General features: G+C 41.0%; 1 protein-coding gene across 1 annotated transcript; it reads left to right on the plus strand.

The window, feature by feature from the left end:
• Nucleotides 1-1,790: 1,790 nt before the first annotated feature.
• Nucleotides 1,791-16,332, plus strand: HMGXB4 (HMG-box containing 4). Its single transcript, XM_026076932.1, has 10 exons — nucleotides 1,791-3,159; nucleotides 3,753-3,871; nucleotides 5,249-5,327; nucleotides 6,276-7,220; nucleotides 8,846-8,929; nucleotides 9,449-9,513; nucleotides 9,800-9,905; nucleotides 10,461-10,630; nucleotides 11,806-11,928; nucleotides 13,924-16,332. The coding sequence occupies exons 1-10, from the start codon at nucleotides 2,913-2,915 to the stop codon at nucleotides 13,966-13,968; spliced, it is 1,983 nt and encodes a 660-aa protein (XP_025932717.1). The 5' UTR covers nucleotides 1,791-2,912; the 3' UTR covers nucleotides 13,969-16,332.
• Nucleotides 16,333-17,067: the final 735 nt, after the last annotated feature.

Here is a 17,067-nt window from a genome sequence, read left to right on the forward strand (position 1 = left end):
GCCTTGAGAAGACGCCGGGGGCAGGCTGCCCTCCCGCCGCCTGCCTGCCAGGGCGCGGCGGGGCCACGCTGCCTTCTCAGGCAGGATCCTGCCGTGTGTTCAGATCTGCCTAAGCCGGCGGCTGCTGGCGGCCCACCCGGCTCCTCAGGAGGTCCGACGGGCACAGGGGAGACGCGCCCGTTCACGCGGGTGCGCGCCCGACCTCACGAAAGCGCTGCCTCTTCATAACCGGGCTTCCCGTTCATCCAGGGTACCTGGCACAACCAGCCAAGGTACCTGCCCCGCAGGGCTCCGAGACTTTTCTCCTCCCGAGCCCTGCCCGCGGCAGGAGCCAGCAGCGTCGGCCAGCAGAGGCTGAACACGCAGCAACCGCTGCCCCACCCGGGAACCGCCCCTCCCCCCTCCGGCAGCGCCCATAACGCCTGCGCGATCAGTACGCTCGGCGCGCCCTTACCCTGCCTCCCTCTCCCCCTTCCCCTCGTTGACGCGTTGGAGAGGCTCGGCGCTCGGCTGCCTGCCCCTGGCCGCCGGCGCCGGGCGGGGTGTCTTTTCTCTTACTCCAAGATGGCGGCCGCGGGTTGCGGCGGCGAGGCGGGAAGCGTTAGTGCGGAGTGAGGTGGCGGCCGCGGCGCCTCTGCATCCCGGAACTGCGGCCGCCGCTCGGCGCCGGCAGGCTGGCAGCTCGCGTCTCCGCTCGGCGCCACCGCCGCGGGGGCACGCTTGGCCTGCTCCAGGGGCAGAGCCGCGGGCTGTAGTGAGGCCGGAGTCCGCTCGGGTGAGAAGGCACGCGGGCGGGAAGGGGGGGGGGAGGGAGGCTGACACCGGTTCAAACAGAGGCGGCGGGAAAGGCGCGAGCCACGGCCGTTGGGGGAGGGGGGGGCGCAAGCGGGCGTTGGCGCGCATGCGCAGCCGGGCTCCGCGCGCGGGCTGGTAGTGGGGGGCGCGCGGCCGGGTCCGTGGCTGCCTCACGGGCAGGGGGCGGCGGGCCGGGCCCAGGCGGCCTGCTTGGCCGGGCAGCCGCGTTGGCCGCCGACGTCTGCCACTTATACGCGCCCCGAAAGTCCCAGCGTGGTCTCCGCGCCGTCACGGCTCCCATAGAGAGCAGGGGACGTGTGCGCCAAGTTGGGCAAGGGAAGGTGGGAGCCTGCTCTTGGCCTCTCTGCTTCCACGTACCGTCGTCTGTCGCCAGTGGGTTGTGCAACCTCGCTTGGAGGAATTAAATGTGAGAGTGCCATTGGGTTTGCAGAAGAGCAACATGTGATCCTGATCCTCCAAACGCGTGTATTAAGGACCTTGGAGAGACCTGCCCCGCTGAGCCTTTGTGATATCTTCTGTAACCTAAGAATTTAAAGCACTGGAATCTAATCAGAATTTGTAGAAGACAAGTTAAGAATATGCTTTATATTTGTAGGATTAGCGGTCTAGGTTGTAAGCCCCTTTGGGCAAGGATGTTATTTACCAACCTTTATACTTGCCAGATAACTTAGCTAAGTTTTAAAAAGACAGTAAAAGGTATGCAAGTAGCTGTAAACAAATCTTAGTTTCTTAATGTCATCCCGTTGTGAATGACCATCTTCTGTTTTTGCTGAGCAACATCAAGATTGAGCCTTAGTCCTTTTGAGCATAAGGCTTTACTATTATGTGTGTTCCCACTGAAGTTTGTATGGCAACAGAGAACTGGATGTCTTGAAATGTTTGCGAGATCTGGTCCAAGACTGTAAGCCCATCAAGTGGCGAGATGCCCTTTTTTTTTTTTTTTTTTTTTTTTTTTTTTTACTGTGAAGCACAGTGCTGTTGTGTGTATACATAAATTCTGCTTACAAATTGCTACACTTGCTAGCAACAATTTATAGTGGTCAGAATACTGATTTTAAAAATACTGTGGTTGATGGTTTCCCAAAGTATTAGAGAACTGAAGAATTAACTTGTACCCTTATGAATTTTTTAAAAATATCTCCTGTGTACCTGTAAGATTGAATTATTTGGGGCTTTCTTCTTTCACCTAAGAAGCCACAACATGTTGAATACACTGTATGTTTTTTAGCATTGATCAGTTGCTTATAAAATTTGTTTAGGTGCAAGGATACAAAAAGTGTATGTAAGATAAGTTCCCTGCGCTCAAGGTATTCCAGTGTAACCAACGTGCTGAGATTACTGTATCAGCTAGTCAGAACTAGCTGCGTGATCTCTGTGATTTAACATTTGCAGATGTGCATACACACGCACCCCCCCCACACACACACTTTTAAGTGCAAATTGGGTTATCAGAAGGTCAATCTTCTCAAGTTAAGCTGGTCACTGACTGAAGAACTCTGAGAGAGCTAGAGTGCAACTATTTCATAATAGCACTGTCCTTCTATATACCAGTAACTATAGAATAGAATGACTCAATTAGAAGAGACCTGGAATTGGGTGAGCTGGCGGGGACTAAGGGTGCAGCAAAAGTCCCAGAATCAAGGAATACTTTCCTCTGCTCCCTCTTCCAAGCTGACATTCAGAATGGCTGCAGTGGTAGTGTCTGGAAATGCACCAGAAAGATTAACATCTTCACTCCAAAATCTTCAATTATTTAGTTCAAAAGATCTGAAATAATTCTTTTATAATACAGTGATTCCTGCCCAGGTTCTTCCTTTCCTTCACTTCATCTGAGATTCAGGGGTTTGGAATTTCTCTTTAAACATCCCACTCTTTGCTACAGTGGCTCCTGAGAAAGGATCTTGACACAAGTTCTGTTTCACTTTTTTGTGTCATTTAAAAATCAGACTTAGCTATTTTCTCACACTCTTTTTGCTTTTGAAAATAAATTCATTCAATGGTGTGGAGCTTGTGTTGTTACTTCTTTAAAAATAAGAGAAAAACAGCTTCCCGTTATGTTCAGTTAATTTAACAAAATTTTTTGTCAAGCCTGAAATATGAGTGTGAACAGACCAGGAGGTAGATTTCCTTACTTTCCCACTATCTTCCAGAGAATCTTCATTTGGTTCATAGGAAGTTTCCCATATTCCATCATGATTTTTCTTTCTGGGAGGTTATTTTCATTCTCTGTTTCTCAGACCTTTTCCTGTAGACGGGAACGGGGGAAGGAGCCCAGACGTGGCAACACATTCTCAGGCTCCTGCAGGACCACCATGGCTTATGATGACTCCAGGAAGAAAGAAGGTATGACTGCTTCGTAATCTCAGAGAGTTGCCAAAAAAGGGTACCCTCTGCAGCCCTTCTAGGCCATGGAGTCAGAGTGGGAGAGAAAGCTAGTCTCTTGTGGAGCATTGAAGGGTATTGCCTTAAATTTAACCTGGTCAAGTTTCTGCAGGATCCCAAGCCCTTGACTTCCAGAAGTAAAGTATTGGGATTAGAACCTGAGAGAAATGGGTGGTATTTCTTAATGTGAAGACCTTGACTAGGTACTCTGCCACTGCAGCCTGTTTCTCCCTGTCAGCTCAATGGAACAGGAGACCAGGGATAGAGATTTAGTCATAGCAACATTTCTAGATCCAGTTGTCTTTAGGAAGAAATATACAAGCATTAGAAATGAAATCTTGGGTACTTCTGTTGTAGCATTAGAGCACTGACCCTATCCCTGTGGTTAGGGAGTACAGCACATTATTTTTTAGGCCCCAGGACTTGTTGGGTTTTATGCATCACCCTGTGCCAACTTTTGCTGCTGTCATATTTTATGCATAGACCATATGTCTATTGTTCCTTAATGGGGTATTTCATTTCTTCCGTTTTTCCCCATTTCACGTAAATCTTAGAGTTACTAGAGAGTGACCGAAGTGTTGATGACGTGGGGCTGGCATCTGGCAGGACACAGCGAGAGAGAAAACACTCTTACAAGGATCTACTGCAAGAGGAGGAGGAGATAGCAGCTCAGGTCAGGAAGCTCTCAGAGAAAAGGTTGAAAGTGTAAGGATGTGTATAAAGTTACTGATGGGATTGGATGAGATGGGATGGGAGGGTTTCTTGGTTTTGTCTATGTAGAAACTCCTGTAGAAGATAGCAAGAGCAGCTAATTAAGTGTCCTGTATTGTTCAGTAGCTTTTCTGGGAAAAAGGAGGGGGCCAATCCCAGGTACAACTGATTCTGATTTTTCTGGCCTCAGAAAATAGGATAGTTGGGTCTTATCCTAGCCTTGGTGCAGAACCTTGCAAATCATGAGATAGCATGAATGACTTTACACACAGAAATAAGATTTTTAGAATTTACAATTGTATAAATAGCCAGCAAAGGATGAATAAAATATTAACTGATGCACTGTTGTCTTCCTGATTCTGCAGACAGCCTGAAACGATAGCTCTTGAGAGGTATGAACTTGCCCTATTCATCTCCTTGGGGCCTTAACACTGAAATCATGTAGCGACAACTTAAGTTTCTTCAAAACTTTCCTCTTTGAGCTAAAATTTCTGCTGTCAGCTCAAAGGTGACTATCTTGTGATTGTTTTTTTAATTTTTTAAATGTGAGAAGAAAAGTTCTAGTTTAAATGAAAATCTTCTTCTTCTACCATGCAGATGGAATTCTGCAGAGGAGCTTCATTTTCAGACTGTAAATTGGTCAAGCAACAAATTATAATTGGGTGACGTGAGATATGGAGGTCAATTTTCTGGCCCATCATTTTACTTGTCACCTCCCTATGCCTCCTTTCACTTCTTTCTCTTCTTCGGCATATTAAATATGAACTACTCACCTTCATTTTCAAGGCTTGACAGCCTATGCATGCTTAGTTATCTCTTAGCCATAGTAATATGTAGACTTTTGTCGTTGATCAACTCATCAGCTGATCTCCAAATAATAGCTTCCATTGCCCATTTCTTAACACTTTCAAACGTGCTATTCCACGTTTTCTTCTGTATTGCTCCTTTCATTTGGGAGGAGCTCCCTGTAGAGATGCCTTCTTTCAGTTTCCTTCTTATACTCCTGTTTTGCTACAATGTCTACAGAAAGCTTGATGCCAGTGAGGTGGCTGATGTGCTGAAACCAGTGCTGACTAATACTGTTTTTTATACTCTCCTGGCTATCCGTATGTTGTTTGTTGTCTCTTGCCTTATACCTACACTTTGGGCTCCTGGGGACAAAGAATGTTTGCATAGCATCTGGAATAAGGATCCTGGTCCATGACTAGGGTTCCTTGGCATTACAGTAGAACCAATAACTCTGATAACTCTTACGAATTATTTTCTATGTCAGTAGTCCATGTGAATGTCTTATAATTTCCCTCCTGTTTGTTCAGCAACTTCTCTGCTCTTGTTCTAGGACAGCAAACTTGTCTTTCTGGGGACAGAACCTCACAAAAAGAAGCGAAAGCACTCATCCGATGAGTTCAGCTACAGAGGTAAGATGGTGATCAGGCAGGGGAAGGGGCTAACTGGTCAAGACTTTGAGGAAAGGGAGCTCATCAACCAATGTCATCAAGTTTTGTGGTCAGCACTTTCGGGAGAGAAAGTACACCAATCTGTCTTAGGACAACTAATCAGAAACCTGATCAGAATACTGCACCAGACAGCAAAAGATAAGGATTGATATTTCAGATTTTAGCTTAACAAGTTGCATTGTTGGGGATATACAGCTTTCATCCCTCTTTTCATTATCAAGTTGTAACTAATGGAAGCCTTTTTGACTTTTGTATTTATTTCTTTCCGTGTTGTATTACAAGCTATGATTTCATTTGTAGATGGTATTTATTTCTCTGAATTTGTAGAAATACAATGTGTCAAGGCATAAGAGGAACGCTTTTGGGTTCAGTTTAAATACCAAGACATTATTCTCATAGTTAATAAATTGGCCAGAAAATGACAATTCAGTTCATAATGGCTTAAAAGGTTTAAGATTTATTTTTGTCCTGATGCAAAAAGAAAGCCACGTCTTTGCAATATTTTTACAAATTTTATCAAAAATCTGTTTTCAGAATGAAAAAGCTTGTGTTTTCAATTCATTGGTCTCTCCTTGACTAAAAGTAACAAGAAAACCTTGCACTTGAGATGTAATATTTCAGTTTCAAAAGATATATTCTCAGAAAAATATGCTATTTCATGATAGAAAATTAAGTCAGACAAAACTTCAGGAACTTGCTTAGTCTGTCTTTCTTCCTTAAATTGTTTGAATTGTATCAGCAAAAATGCACTGAGGTGGTAACAAGTTTAAGAGATCTTGTCCTTAAGCCGGAATGCAGATCAGTTAGCTGTAATCATAACTATTGCAGGATTCCCACTTCACTTCTTAAGCTAGTGTAATGCTCTTTAAGGGAAGCATCTTGATGTGCATTTCTGTTGATCTTTTTCAGATCTTTCGCCTTTGGATCTACCATCAAAGAAGAAGAAAAAAGCAGTTTCCAGCCCACCCTCTGCTGATACAACCATGGATCTACTCAAAGCTATCACCTCACCTTTGGCCACTAGCTCAAAGTCCTCAAAGAAAACCTCTGAAAAATCATCATCTCATTCTTCCTCTGGCCATTCTGAAAGCAAAAAGGAGCACCACAAGAAGAAGTTGAGCGGAAGCAGTGGGGAGCACTCACTGGACGATGGCAGCTACCACAAATCTAAAAAAATGAAACCTCTCTATGTGAACACAGAGACACTTACTCTCCGTGAACCTGATGGCTTGAAGATGAAGCTCATCCTTTCACCAAAGGAGAAAGGAAGCAGTGCAGCAGACGATGAGTCTTTTTCCTACTCTTCACCACCAGCAGCTGCAAAGAAATCTTCAAAGAAATCAGCTCGAGATGAGCAAGGCTCATTCCTTCTGGGTCATGAACTGCAGAGCTTCCTGAAGTCAGCCCGGAAGAAGCACAAGCCACCTCCAGACCCTCATCCACCTTCCGAGGGGATTGGTGCTGACACCTCCCTTTTTTCAGAGGGCCATGGGAGTGAATATGATGTTTCAGGTCTAGAAGCACCACCAGAATCTGGTTCATCTTCCGGTGGGGAGTTGGAGGCTGGAGAGCTAGTGATAGATGACTCCTACCGGGAAATCAAGAAGAAGAAGAAGTCAAAAAAAAGTAAGAAAAAAAAAGACAAGGAGAAACACAGAGAGAAGAAGCACTCTAAATCTAAAAAGAGTTCTGGACACACTGTGGCAGCAGCAGAAGCAACAGTGTCACCACCACCTCCTACCAGTACTCCCTATGTTCTTCCTTCACCTCCTCCTGTTTTTCACTCAGATGGACAGGGCGAGAAGAAGAGGAGAAAGGAAGACAAGGAGAAGGAAAAAGCTGAGAAATGGGAGAAGGAGAAGGAAAAGGAGAAGGAAAAGGAGAAGGAAAAGGAAAAGGAGAAGGAAAAGGAGAAGGAGAAGGAAAGAGAAAGAGAAAGAGAAAAAGAAAAAGTAAGGAAAAATAGGAGGGAAGATAGAAATTGGGATACCCAGAGACTTTGAAGTTGGGTAATGATAAATTAGGCTCTCAGTGTTGCAGAAGTTATCAAGGATTTCATTACCATTATTTCAGAACCTAGTTTTTCAAAGCGGTAGATTGCAGAAACCACAAAGTTTGGAGAGTGTATGACAGTCTGATGGTAGAAGTGATACAATTTATTAGGCTAACTGCTGGAGCTGAAAATGTTTAACAGATTTTTAGGGCATATGTGCACAAAAGTTTGTCTGATTTCTTTCAGCAATAACAATTGGCCTAGTAAGAACTACTACCTCTTCATACTTTGTTTTGTCTTCTGTTTAAAGATATTTCTAACTTTCACTGTTGTGAAAATAATTTTATTGTGTCAAGTGCCCTATCCATTACAGAGGCATGTTATATTAAAACAGAGGATAACTAATATCAGCATTAATGATTTTGTTGCAGGATGTTTGGCAAAAATGTTTCAGCTATTTTGATTTATTTTTGTAACAAAAGTAATATAAATCATTATTCTTTGTAGTATAGGACAGTCTTTAGCTGACAGAGGTCCTTTGAAAAGATTATACTTAATTTGCTTGGTATAGATTATGCCACAACTATGTCATTTTCTAAGGTAATTCGTCATAGCTATTGCCAGGCAGGAGTTTGGACAAGGCTAGCAGTGATCTAGTCCATCATGATAGTTTCTGTAAAAAGGAATTGAGCTCTGCCCTGAAGTGTGAAGATATTTTCCCATTTATTCCTGTATTAAAATGAAGTTCTAATTCTACAGACTACCACATTCCCAATTTTGTTCTGTACTTATCAGGATTTCATGGTTAACTTCCAAAGGTATGAGTAGGAAAAATTGTAGCTAGCATATGAATGAGTTTCCAGATTACATAGTTCTAGCTGTGTAAGTGTATAAATGTGGAAAAAACAGTTTCTGTATGTCTATGTAGAAAAGAGTTGCTTTGTGTCAGGAAATGGGCAGAAGTAGCCCAAGTCTGTTCAACTCTGCTCTATTCTCTTTGGTAAGTTTTCTCTGATCACAGCTTGGCAGCTGCTTATGCCTCTGCTATCACTATACTTCTACTATCTACTTTCCTGCTATGAAATGTTTTGTAGGCATGCAAGGAATGGAACAAAACATTAGAATGAGGACTGAAATCATTTAACAGATCTATGATAGGTAGTGTGAATAGTATAACAGATTTTTTTTAATTTTAAGTTTTAAAACTGAGATATATTAACGGAGTTATATGTTGATCCTGGATTTAGAATAGCAAGTTGTGAGTTATGAATGAAATGCGTTGATAGAGTTGTTGCAAGATAAGCCTTATATTACGACTGGTTCTGGATGGTTCCTGTGCTTTCATAACTGCTAAAACACTGCTTCTTTAGGTTCCTGATTTAAGCACAGTATCTTTCTTTAAGACTTCTATAAATGCCAATTTATTATTAATTCAAGTAGATATAATTGTAATTAAAAATATTTGTTTCCTTTTCTTCTTCTGACTAGCCAAAGAAGAAGAACATGTCTGCCTATCAAGTATTCTGTAAGGAATATCGTACAACTATTGTGTCTGAACACCCTGGGATAGGTGAGATAATAGTCTCTCCTGGTATTCTGTTGATTATACATCTGTCAGATTATTTATCAGGACATACCTTCTCTGCATCATACCAAACTCTTAATTTTGATGGAGTGCGAAGAATGCCAATTTTCTTTGAATAAGAGACAGCAAAGAGGATAGGAGTTGATTTCATGATTTGATTTCATTGTATTTTAACCAAGCTGTGAATCTGGTTAAAAAATTTGCCAGCCCTCCCTTTCATTTACTTGTAGACCTGTCTCTGCAGGTTCATTGCATCACTTTTCCAAATATACATATGATCTTATATTCCCTATATCAGCTTTTTTCATTTTAGTCAGTAATGAAACAACACACTGGAAATAATTTCCTAGGTAGACAGAGAGTTCTTGATGTAGAACAGTTTGGTTCCTAAATGTGTATGCATGGGCCAATTATTCCACTGTCAACATTCACATAAATTTCATAAGTTCTGTGCTTGATTTTATTATTTCATGCATATTAAACTTTTTTCTTCTCTTCTGCCAGATTTTGGAGAGCTGAGCAAAAAACTGGCAGAAGTGTGGAAGCAGCTACCTGAGAAGGATAAACTGGTAAGTCTGTGTGAGATGTTTTTGTAAAATGATTTCTCTTAACTAGGTGCTTAGGTCAGAACATGCTGGCAGCATTGCCACCATGCCTTACAAAATGTTTCCTCTCTCCCTAAAGTAGAGAAAAATGGGTAATCTTACCTTTATGGTTATAAAAGCATCTGTTTTATCTTCATGGCATTGCTCAACCAGTTGGCTACATAAAGTCATTCTATCTCCAGGTTCTGGCATCAGGTAACAGAATTACCTGTTGTTATGAATCTCTCTTTTCATACTGTGATAACTGCAGATCTGGAAACAGAAAGCTCAGTATCTGCAGCACAAACAGAATAAAGCAGAGGCCACCACTGTGAAGAGGAAGGCATCATCTTCAGATGGTGCACCAAAAGTAAAAGGTAATTGTTGCATCTTGTTTGCTCAAGTCTTTTTTTGGATAGGGGAGATAGTGTTGACTGTGAAATAAAGAACAAAGGTCTTTTCCTGCTTCCCATTACTACCTGTTTTCTCACAAGTCTTGGTATTTTTTTAACTTATATTTTACTCAAAAACAAAGAATGATGTCAGCCTGTTTCAAAAAAAAAAAAAAAAAACTTCCTTGTCTAATTTTAATTAGAAGAACAGGGATTTTTTAGCGCTTCAGGAATTGAAACAAAACAAGAAGAGGCAGCAGGGAACTTGGAGGGGACTAGCATGCTGCAAGAGAAAAAATGGCTGTGCTTATTTTGGCATTGCTGTTAACCAAATCTCCCCGACCTACAAAACTGCATTCAGCTGGGGTAGATGTTTTGCACATGTAGAAGGGAAGTTTTGACTCCAAAGACTACAGAACCAGATCCACAGAACTATTTAAGCATTTATTGCTTTTGAGATTTGAACTTTACTATGTAAACAGACTTGTAAGTAAAAGAATGAGAGAAGACAATATGGAATTCTAATTGTTGTGTTTCCAGCTTCTCCAACAGGCATGCTTTCCCCTCATAAGAAATCCCCCTCTAGCACCGTGGTGGTGTCTGCCTCACCGGCCAAAGTCCCTGAGACAGATCCTATTGATGTAGCTGCGCACTTACAGTTGCTGGGTGAATCTCTGAGCCTCATTGGTCACAGACTGCAGGAAACAGAGGTGAGTTTGGAACCAGTAATGTCTCGGTGATTGTATGTAATCCATATATAGGATTGCTTTTTTATTATTATAATTTTAATTTACTTAAAAGGTTAGCCAATATTTTTGTATTAGGAGGAGGAAGATGGATTGTCCTGTTTCTTTGATGTATTGCTGTTAATTTTCAGTGAAATAAAAAGCCTTGTTTGTCAATATACAGTAGATATCAAAGACAGGTCCCTGGCTTGCAGCTCTAGGCCCTTGAAGGCAATTCTTAGCTCAACAAACTCTTCAGTCTTTTCTTACTATATGTTCACCTTGGATCTAGTATTCCTTTTCTGTCTTTGCCAGTCTCTGATCCAGTTTCTGTTACCCTCTCAAGCCTTCTGAGAAAACTATCAGAGAAAGCTTTTACCAAGATGTTTTTTTGCATGTGCTGCTGTTCTCTTGCAGTATCCTGTTGCCAGTGCTTTGGGTAGGGGCTACTAATGTTTCAGCTTACCTGGTAACATAGAAGTTGTGGTATCCTAATGGTTTCATACAGTTAGATGATAGTGGTTACACACATACAGACATGCATTTGCGCACACACACATGCACACAGATGTGCGCGTGTACGCGCACACACACACACACACACACACACACTTACTTTTGTTTCTGGTATGACTGCATTGAGGTTATTCATCAGAGGAACTTCTCTGGAGTAAAAATCTCCCCCTTCACAAAAGAGCATGCAAAAAATTCCCTTTCCTAGAAGTATATCAGCCACTAAAGCATTTTCTACATCTTTACCATTTCTTTAGGCTTTGAAAATAAAACTATCAACAGAGATACTGCCTTTTAGGGCTCGTGTAGCTAACACAATAGATGGTAGGAAATGGCAAAAAAACTCCGTTACGCAAATTGTGGAATTGAGTGGTTTACAAAACTAACAACTGTCTGACCTTGTTTTCTGTTGTTCCCTACTTTTATCCTACATATGCCTGTTGCCTGTTGAACTCTTAAATTTTTTGAACCAGCAGTCTCTGTATGTGAAGTGCTTGCTGTAGTTCTGTTACTGTGTAAATAATGAAAGTAAACTAGATAACCACAAGCATGAGCCTGTATTACTTGCATGAAAATCAATACAGTTGTGAAAGGACTGTGATTTCCACTACTTGTCCCTATCCATTTTTTTCTTTCTTTACTTCCAGGGAATGGTGGCTGTTTCAGGAAGTTTATCAGTACTTCTAGATTCTATCATCTGTGCTTTGGGTCCATTAGCATGTCTGACAACGCAACTACCTGAATTGAATGGCTGCCCTAAGCAAGTTTTGGTGAGTTCCTTGTGGTTATTTCCCTTTGAGACCTGTTAATTTCAGTGGAGTTCACCTGGAGTTTTCTGATAAATCAGTCTTATGATGTGCTTATAATTCCAGTGCTACAAAGATAAGGAAATTGTCTTACTCATTCAGTTTTTAGAGGGATATTTCATAAAATTCTTTAAGATGTTACTGCTATACAGTATTGTACAACAGTTTTTTCCAGTAAAGACACAGAATTTAAAGCTTCAAGGAAAACTGATGTAATGTTTGTTCCATTGACTGCAATATGTGTAGGTTCTGTTTTAGTGACTGCATTAATCCATCTGAACCAAATAAAGCACCTGTACACATATCACTTTGAAAGTTCTAATTTTGCAGAAGAATTAAAAAGCCCCTTCCTGCTGCTCTGTATGCACACATTATATTTTTTTATAGCAGCATAAGAAATAACTTGCTATCTTAATTAGGATTCCTAATGCGATTGAGTTTACATGTAGCTCTAACCTTCTCCAAGGAAAGGAAAATAGACTCTGTTTTAAGGAACTGGATAACAGCAACAAGTTCTTTCCACCTTTTCTGTTGAGACCTGATTTAGCAACCGCTTGTGGCATCAATGTAGCATGATGTGGACACAGAGTAACATGGCAACAGCACAAAAAGAACCAGGAGTCATACCTCCAACAGGAGCCATGAATAAAGCAGAGAATGGGTGGCAGGGAGGAGGCAAAGCAAAAATGAAAAATATATAGTCTGCAGAAATACACTGAATAAGTTAGAGATTAAAAACAAATTTGACAGAGAGAATAATAAAATAGGATATGAATTGGCATGTTTTATGGGACAGCCCAAACACTGATTCATGCTGAGAGGGGATTACTAACAGCAAAAACGTTGACAGCTTAGTCTGTAAGCTCCCACAAAGTGGCTCTCTACACAAAAGCTGAGTCAGCAGGGTGTTTCCATCCTAAGCCATGGAAAAACATCCTATGTTTTTTTTTCTTCCTGCTTGCCAAGTTTTTTCAGAGCAGTGACACCCCTTTTCCACATGACTAATGGTGCATATCTTGGAAACGTGATCATTGTATTGTTATAGGGAGCAATAGAGCTTTTGGTGGATTAAGGTACTCACCATTCACTTCTGAGAACTGGTACTCAGACTTGATAATAAATTTTTCTGACTTCTGCCATCAGATATGTAAAGATAGCAGTGTTTAAAACATGGATAAAGTTCTCAGTGCTAGTGCTGCATGTAGTATGCAATTTATCTTTCCAGTCAGTAGATGGCATTGCTGAATTCTAGAATCACAGTTGCTACAGATCCAGCTCCTCTGTCTTCAGCAATAAAAAGGCAGGTATTAAGGTTTCCTTCAGCCATCTAGTCACAGGTTTGAAGTTGCTGATATACTGCATTTGAAGAACATACAGATAATACTGCTGAGTCTTGTTTTCTGATATGCATGGGGACTCTTACTTTCAGAATTCTAATATTTGCAGGGAAGACTGGAGAGCACTTGTTTTTCCCGTCTGACACCCTATTAGTAGGTGTGTTTGAGGCTTTTTCTCTTCACTTTTACACTTCAGAGTTTCATAAATGATTTGTGTATGTAGATTCAGTTTGGTTTTTTTTTACGTATATTCTACTACTTTGATCACTTTGCTCAAGTCCTTCATCACAAGTCTTCCCAGTGGTTGTTGTGATTTGGCTGATGTGGCTTGCTCAAAATTCAAAGACAGAGGAGGAGGTCACTTGAGGGAAGTCTTAAGCATTTTCTTTATTTATAGTTGCTTCCAAATACTGAGGCTACCTTTGTGTTTAATTTACTCATATTTCCAAGAATATGCAAATTAGCCTAGCAGTGATGAAAACAACTAGGCAGATTTGGTTAGCTGCATCATATGGTAACTTATAAGACAGTGAAGATGCTTAGTACCCTCCTCATCTGTATCATTTCTCAAGTATTTTGAGTCATTATCTGATGTTAAACAATATTGAATTTCTTTTCCCAGTCAAACACGCTAGACAACATTGCCTACATCATGCCTGGACTTTGACAGGAAGAGATCCTGGGATGCGCTCAGCCTCTGCATAACTGACTTGTGTACATATGCACTACGCCGGTACTCTCTAAGGGCTCCGTGTGTAGGGTTTTAACATTTTATATCTGTATAGTATATACATAGGATTGTAACTATTTGACTTCTATTAATTTTATGAAAAGTTGTGAAGTTAAGCTGAGAGAACCCTTATCTGTTGGTGGATGAAATGTACTCAAATCTGAAAGTATTTCTATGAAGAATTCAGAAAGCTTTTGAGATGCTAGCCTTAAATTCAGATCTGTTAGTGGGGGAAGCAGCCAGAGGATCGACTTCTAGATATATATATATATATATAAAAAAAAAAAAAAAAAGTTACCATAAAAGTGGTCAATGGAACGGTTTGCCCCGAGAGGGTGTGAAATCTCCATCCTTGATGATAGTCAAAAATTGACTGAGCAACCTGCTCTAGTTGGACTTTCTTTAAGCAGAGGTGGACAAGATGACCTCCTGATATACCTTCCAACTTAGAGGTTAATTATTCCATGGGCAGTTAGAGATGCTAATTTATTTTGGACCAAGGAGTAGAACTGAACTCTTCACCAGCCCTGTTTCTAACTGTTTTTCAGTTTAAAATCTACTGCTTGAGGGAAATGTTGGATAGCTGATAAAAGATACAGAGGTCTTCACCTCTCGGTCACAACTTCCAAGCTTCCCTCTTCAGTGATGACTGAAAGTTGTCAGCGTCAGCTGGCTGGTCTGGTAGCTTACATTTGGTTTAAAGTTGAAGATGGCAACAAACTTGTTCTTTTCTGTGGACTTGCATCCAAATTGCATTAGCGTGAGATATCAACAGACTGCATTGGCTTGTGAGAATGAACCCCCTGCTGATTTTTCCAGGGCATGGTCAGCCCACTTTGATGGAGTGGTAGCAGATGGGAGAAAGCTGGATTGCCTCTGCTCATCTTGCACGTGTTTTGTGAACAGAGGACTTGAGTTTCTGAGATCGCTGATCCCATCCCTTTCACCAGCAGGTTTGAAAGAGCCACGGTGCTGCTGTGAGGCAGTGACTAATGACCAGTTTGAAGCAGTAATGACTGAGCAAGGCACATGTCAATTGATTGGACTGATTCCCCTTCCTTCCAGCCACATACTTGGTATTTTGGTTTTCTGCTCCTCTAGAAGAGGAGATGCAGGAGAGCACTTGATTCTCATATAGGCTTTTGTGTGTCTGTGTGTATGTGTATGTGGTGTTCATATCATGTGTATTTAACTTTTACCAATATCTGTAACAGATTTTAATTTATCCTGTATATTTCTGTGTGTGTGTATATATATATATATATATAATTTAAAAGCAAAAATCCCTCCCTGCACCAACAGTGTGTGGAAAATATGAATCAGGTGTGCCTCAACCACTTCCTGCAGGCATCAAGCTATACGTGCAGTAGCAGGCATTGGCTCTCTATGGGGAAACAACAGCAAAATTTTAAGTGTTTGTAAAAAACAGACTATTTTGTGAAGCTGGGTAGAATCTAAAATATAAGGCTTTTTAATTTGACCCCAGCATCTCCAGCCCTTATAGCATAAAAGTTTTAAAATGATAGAAGAACGCTTTTGGACTACTTCCAATGTGAAGTTTCTCTTTTTCAGGGCAGTTGAAAGTGAGCTGTCCCTCATTATGGCTGAGTCCCAAATCATATTTAAAATTAAATCCTCAGGTGTGCAGGAGGGTTTTTCTCCCCATTCGTCTTTACCATGTATTCCCCAACTGTGCCAGTGCAAGGCAGTCTGTCTGTTACAGAGCTTTTCTCAGTTCAATGTTTTGTTTTCTCAGTAAGTTAGTGGATGAAGCAGAAGGTTCTCAGACTATCATGTAAGTTCTTATCTGAAACCTCAGACCAGAGAATACATGTTTTGACAATATATGACTAATCCCAGAGATCTTGGAATTGGGAAGAAGCCTGGGAGGGAGGCAGTCTAATTCAATTTGTGATTCTGGTCCCTTACTAAAGCATCTGCTGTTGGGAGTGGCACAAAATAACTGGCTCTTTCCAGCCCTTTACAACTGAGAGCATTGTGGTAAAGGGGTAGATCTCTAAGGAACAGAAGGGAATCAGCTCTAACTTTGTCATCTGTACAATGGAAAACTCTTGAAGAGTTTAAAAACACACACAACCCTAGTGTATTGTATTTTTATTTAAAATTTGTACACTTTGTATAATCTGTATCTTGTGGTATTTGGTACTAGAGGGAAAACTTTGGCGAGATTTAGCAGTTTTTATATTTTTGTTATTTCCTTGCCATTTGGTCCAGATTACATTACAATTATATAAAGAAACTTTTTTGTACTGTACTTACAATACAATTTTTTTAACATTTGCAGTGTTGTCATTCATTTCTAGTGTTTACTGTGTTTTCTTGTAACAGGTGTTACTACTAGTATTTAGTGTTTCTCAGCAAAACACCTTTAATTTTAAATTCCTTAATCTCAGTTGTTTTTAAAGCAAGCTATTCTATTCCTAATAGCACAGTTCACCTGAAATACTACTCAGAAAATACTGACAATTTGGAGACCTTCCTGAAGTGAAAGATATCATCTAGCATTGCAAATACTTGAGCATTGGGGCATTTTTCTTCCCTGCTCTCTCAATCCAGTTCATGTTTGTGCATTAAGGTGAAACAGTACAGGGGACGCAAGATCGAGGTAGTAAAAAGAACTACAGGCATGGCAAAGTTAGATCATAATTTCTGCTAGTTCTTAACATGTCCCCATTTCCAGGGTCTGAAAGACGCATTGACCAATTACACCCTCAGCTGGTGTGATGTCCGAAGACACGAGGCTGTTGCAGAATGTGATACTTTACTAGCCAACTTGTATTCCTTGTAAGAGTACGTTTCAACAGAAGTTTATGGAAGAATAAAAAGTCTATAACCACATCCTTTCACACATTTCACCACAGTTCTAGGTAATGTTTATTCTATATAGATATGGAAGTGCATTTGAGGAAACTGTTCTAGTGTTTCAGTAAGAAATCAGTAGCAAAAAGGTACATCAGTAGCAACACCTCCCAGTCTTGGTGCCACAGTGTAAATAGCTGTGCTACTAAAGGCTGG

The sequence above is a fragment of the Apteryx rowi genome, unplaced genomic scaffold, assembly GCF_003343035.1.
Source record: "Apteryx rowi isolate R43461 unplaced genomic scaffold, aptRow1 scaffold_443, whole genome shotgun sequence".
Classification (NCBI taxonomy): domain Eukaryota; kingdom Metazoa; phylum Chordata; class Aves; order Apterygiformes; family Apterygidae; genus Apteryx; species Apteryx rowi.